This window comes from Etheostoma spectabile, unplaced genomic scaffold (genome assembly GCF_008692095.1).
Source record: "Etheostoma spectabile isolate EspeVRDwgs_2016 unplaced genomic scaffold, UIUC_Espe_1.0 scaffold395, whole genome shotgun sequence".
Lineage (NCBI taxonomy): Eukaryota > Metazoa > Chordata > Actinopteri > Perciformes > Percidae > Etheostoma > Etheostoma spectabile.
In genome coordinates this window covers 132035-134570 of record NW_022605600.1, presented here as the reverse complement: position 1 = coordinate 134570, position 2536 = coordinate 132035, and the positions used below count along the sequence as shown (strand labels likewise).

Here is a 2536-nt window from a genome sequence, read left to right as displayed (position 1 = left end):
AGATCAGACACAGACTTCTGTAGTAGATTAGTGTTACGGTTCGGAACCGCGATGCTGGAAACATAACGTTAGTTGGGACAGACAGACCCTTTGTTTCTTTAGGCTAACTATATTAAGTTTAGCCTGGCTGGTAGCAGCTTTCTGCGGGGGAAATGGCCGGGAGACATTGTGATCATGTTGAATTAATCAGGTGATTTAGTTCGTATTTTCATCGAACATAAAACACTGACTAGGCTACCCACTGAAAACTATGCGCAACACGTGTCAGCTGCAGCTGCCGCCTACAGCACTTTTCTACACACGGAGAGCCACCCTTCCCATAACAATAGACCCCGTCGGACTAACGTGACATACACATGTTGGCCACATGGCTACCTGTCTTAAAGGGGAGGGGTTTGACGGTAATAATCTTGTAAAAGAAGAATGATAAGAGTTTACTTTTCTATCAAACATCAAAAACGGATAAGCGTCAACATCGCAACATCCTGAGATGTGACTTTTGCGCATGCGCACATCGCAATGTAAATGCTAAAACACAACATCGTTCAGTCCTATCTTACACCCATTGCCATTGTTGATAAATGTTTATTTATAATTAAGTATATTGTCTATAGCCTTCAATCATAAGTTGCTCAAACAGAGGAGTGCCCCGCGTCTTATTGCCCTGTCATACCCAAGGCAGAGCACCAACATTCAAGTTAATTTTGAGTCAAAAGGTATTGATATCCTGCGAGAAGGCCGGTGTTCCCAGGATTTTGGGGTAGGTTGTGTGTAGCCTGTGTGGTGTAGTTGGACACCGTTGAGCTAAATCATCAACAAAGCAGCCCTCAACTGCCAATATTCTCTGCCGACCCAAAACATCACGTATGTCGTTTTTTTGGGGGGGTGGGTTTCTTTGTGTTAGAATAACCATGTCTGAGGATATCATGAGGCATTGTTCCTATAAAAAAGTAAATGATAGTTTTTACACATCTGAACTTAAATGGGTCAAAATAATTGACCCTAAAACCACATAAGGATTAAACAAAAAATTGTGATTCAAATTTTTTTTTTTTTTCTTTTATGTAAAACCTCATGCTTGTATCTGTGGGGGGCTTCCTTTTGATGATTCTGACCTGTTCTTGTCTTCTCTCTTTCCAGTCTAAAGAGTTGGTGAAGGCCTACCCACCTTTTGTCAACTTTTTTGAAATGAGCAAGGAAACAATTGTTTCTTGTGAAAAACAAAAGCCTCGCTTCCATGCTTTTCTGAAGGTATGATCTTTGCATTTGTACTGTATGTTTGTTTGCTTGACTGGTGGATGTCATGTAAAGTTAGGTTTTGCGTAAGATGCTTTCAAAAAGTGGCAATAACAAACGGGAAAACCTGATATACATGACACTACTTTACAGCAACACTATAAGTATAGACTTGTCAATTAGCACATCATTAATGTACATCATCTCTGTGACACAGTCCCAATCTGTTAGGCTTGTGTTCCTTTAAAATTAGGTAAAGTCTACTTCTTGGCAGTTGTATAGGACGAAAATAGTTTTTTGTTCCCTCTATATGACTTCTCATTTAACTTGGTTTCTCTACCATCTACTGCTATTGGAAATTTCACTGCCTTTACATGCATGCACAAGAGGGTAACAGTCAGTGTCATTACGCAAGTTGATTTCTTGAATGATAATGAAGAAACCAGTTTTCCATTAGTTGGGTAGGGTATTAGAAGAAACTCACCTACATTTCTCCTCGAGAACACTGATGTAATTGTCTTTTTACAAGTATGCATGTGCAGGACAAAAGACTTCACACAGGGAATGTAACACTGTGACAGCTGAATGGAGGGATAAAAAAAAAAAGTCCTTTTAATTAGATAGACTTGAGCAAATTGAGCTTTATTTTTTTGGCAGTTAGCATGCAGTCCAAACTTTTGTTTCTCAATTCAATGAGTCGCTTAGGTTTAGTCATACACACATGCTACACTAATGCTTTCATTCTACAGATCAACGAGGCCAAGCCAGAGTGCGGCAGGCAGACCCTGGTGGAGCTGCTGATTAGACCTGTACAGAGACTCCCCAGTGTGGCCCTTCTTCTTAACGGTAATACGCACACACACTCACACACACCTTCTTTCATGTCTTAAGTTGTCCTTTCAAAGGAAGATCTAAAATGCCCCAAAATATAATCTTAAAAACAAAACATGTACAGAATAGGTTTGTCTGTGAATGGGAAAGCGGCAGTCAATTCTTCAAAAACTCTGACATCAAAGAGCGGATACGAGAGGACAGGGTAGCCCGTCTATGAACTATTTGATTACCTGTATCTAAAGACACTGCTCACATATGTCATAGTATAGTTCTTTAGTGCACTTACATAACTGCAGTGTGAAACCAAAACTAACCAAATCAAATGTGTACAATGTAGCAAAAACATTAACCTTGGTCAAAACCTTGGTTCAGACTTTTAGGTGTGAAAAGTACGTTGGCCGACAGGGGCACCCTGCAACTTTAAAAAAAAAAAAAAGGATTTTACAGAGTGGTGCAAGTCGACTTT

The 2536-nt window shown here is 39.8% G+C and overlaps 1 protein-coding gene across 3 annotated transcripts in view; it reads left to right on the top strand.

Moving 5' to 3' along the window:
• Positions 1-2536, top strand: part of ect2 (epithelial cell transforming 2) — a 128337-nt gene that overhangs the window by 69061 nt on the left and 56740 nt on the right. For all 3 annotated transcript variants that reach the window (XM_032511617.1, XM_032511619.1, XM_032511618.1), the window contains one exon: positions 1986-2082. In XM_032511617.1, the coding sequence (XP_032367508.1) occupies positions 1986-2082 (97 nt within the window). The remainder of the gene's footprint in view (positions 1-1985; positions 2083-2536) is intronic.